Below are 2,500 nucleotides of genomic sequence, written 5' to 3' on the forward strand. Positions count from 1 at the left end.
AAATTTGAGGTACAAATTTGTAGCCTCGCCAAACCAAATTCAATTAACAACATCATCGTCATACTAATATTTGATGCCCCTGACATGATGTTTAATATTAACCGGACTCTTCCGGAAGTGGCCCACCAAGTTGTTGCTTTGAACGGGGAAAAATGGCGGTAAGAATACAACTAGTATATCAACTTAACAATTATGTGGATGCGTATATAAGTAATAAAATAAAAATATATGTATAATTTCTTTCAGCAATTACACACTGAGAGTTTTCTGTTTTGGGGACTATGAGTATTTAACAAAACTCTATGGATTAAATGGACCAAATGGTAAACTATTAAATTATTTTATCATCATTTAATTTATACAAAATCTTTCTAAGCCAATTTTATTTATACTGTATTACTGCATATTTTAGCATTTTTAAACATTGTGAAAAAATTTGAATACTTTTAGCTCGATACTGCTGTCTCTTTTGTGAAAAACCAAAAGCAGAAATGCAATTAAAGGCACCACCCGCCAAACAGCGCTCATTGGCTTCAATCAGAGCCAACTACAGAATGTTTATGGAAGATGGCGGAATTGAAAGCCGATCTAAGGATGTTTCCATGAGCGTTGTTAATAATCCCTTAGTATCAATTGAGGTAGATCATGTAAGTACATCAGTTTTGTTTTTAATTATCTTTATATTAGAGAAACAAATGTACTTACTTCATTATATGGCACTGTTGGTATTAAAATTTATATCTTTTAGGTGTCTGTTCCTAGCCTGCACTTGTCATTGGGCATATTCAAGAAGCTCTTTGATATGCTAGAGACGGAGGCGCACAGCATAGATTGCCTCATATATTCCCTAAGGAAAAATGGAGAACTTGATGACACTTCTGAATCAAAGTTTGATAAAATAATTCAACATCAGATCCAAACACAAATTGATATCAAAGAAAAGATTGAAGAAAAGAAATTAAAGTTGACTGAGATGGAGGATGCAATGCCATTAATCTATCTTAAAGGAAGTGTTGATGGTAGCATAATTACCAATGTGGGAAAGATAGTCAAATTGAGAGAAGAGATTGAGTCACTGGTAAGTTACTCAAACAATAAATGACATAGATGCGTCTTGCCAGACACATACTGTAAAGACAAAACTTGTATTATATTTTATTTTACAGACAAAATGCATGGAAAATGGGCTTCCATTTGGAACGGGTCCAATTGTCACATCACTGGAACGTGTGCTACAAAAAAATCGCATCCAACGGCAAGCCTATCATGGTAAATCATTTATTGGTAACCATGTTCATAAATGTTGTCAGGTAAATTAACTATTCTTTTAATTGATATTGTTTCAACTGTTAATTATTAAAATTGTAGTTTTTAAAATGTATATTTGTTTTTAATAGGACCATGTTAGGAATGAACTAGTGAATGCTCCACTACATGAAATGAAAATTCAAGAAGCTGAGATTCCTATCGGAAAAATTCAGCTAATTGACAAAAGAGTAAAAGAATTGGTCACCAAGTACGATGCACTCCTTTCAAAATTTTCTAGGGTTCACAACAACTTGAATCATTCAAAACCTGTCACAGATGTTGATATTCAAGAAAATGGTAATGTAATTATGCTTACCTTTCAAGGTATTCCTTAGACATGCCATTGTTTCTTTTCCTACAACACACTGTAACTGTTTCTTTTCTCTTCTACAAAAAAAAATTCAGATGAAGCCATAAAAGACTTTATGGAGGAATATCGAAAAACCAACAAAAGTATATCTCCAAAATTACATATGCTCGAGGAACATGTCATTCCCCAATTAAAGGCTTGGAGATTTGGTCTGGGACTGGTTAGCGAGCAAGGTGGGGAGTCTATTCACGCCGCGCTTAATAAAAGGAAAAGAACAGTTGCTGGGATGCATGACAGACTTGGACAGTTAACATCCATGATGCGGTCACATGCAATTACCACTCAGCCATGCATAATAGAAGAAATAGTTGAACCCAAAAGAAGAAAAATTGGTAACAATTTACACTTTATTGATTACACTATTTGTGCATTTTAGCTCCCTGCTCACCAAAAATTAAATAAACCTGTTTATATTTTTCAGAAAAAGAAGAATAAAGTACACGACAAAGAATACGAAATAAAAGAAAATATAGGCTTACTGATAAATCTGACGGAGTGCCATCTTCTTCTTTATGTATTCTCTTATGAACCACACTTGCATCAATAAAGTAGTCGTACTTGTTTGTGTTGGTGGTATTTTTGGAACCTGTAATACAATTTTTGAATTATAAATATTTATCATCATTATTTAAAAAAATGGTGGACTATAGCGATTGAAATACATGAAGAAATATTATATTATTATTAGGACTATCTGTCAAAGTTAAAATCAAAATTTTATTTTTTATTCTACAAATGCAATGCTGTTGCTGCCATAGTTTAGTAATATTCAAGCCATAGGAAGATAGACTATGATATTTTCACATTTTCTACTGTAGAATA

General features: G+C 32.7%; 1 protein-coding gene across 2 annotated transcripts in view; it reads left to right on the forward strand.

Moving 5' to 3' along the window:
- Nucleotides 1–2,176, forward strand: part of LOC144858187 (uncharacterized) — a 2,822-nt gene extending 646 nt beyond the window's left edge. The window contains exons 3-10 of one of the 2 annotated variants that reach the window (XM_078714647.1): nt 1–158; nt 247–323; nt 451–647; nt 749–1,078; nt 1,167–1,310; nt 1,398–1,605; nt 1,714–2,010; nt 2,100–2,176. The exon at nt 1–158 is cut by the window's left edge and continues 73 nt beyond it. In XM_078714647.1, the coding sequence (XP_078570773.1) occupies nt 1–158; nt 247–323; nt 451–647; nt 749–1,078; nt 1,167–1,310; nt 1,398–1,605; nt 1,714–2,010; nt 2,100–2,113 (1,425 nt within the window). In that variant the 3' untranslated portion in view covers nt 2,114–2,176. The other variant, XM_078714646.1, reaches the window with a different exon arrangement.
- Nucleotides 2,177–2,500: the final 324 nt, after the last annotated feature.

This window comes from Antedon bifida, assembly GCF_963402885.1.
Source record: "Antedon bifida chromosome 1 unlocalized genomic scaffold, ecAntBifi1.1 SUPER_1_unloc_8, whole genome shotgun sequence".
NCBI classification, from domain to species: domain Eukaryota; kingdom Metazoa; phylum Echinodermata; class Crinoidea; order Comatulida; family Antedonidae; genus Antedon; species Antedon bifida.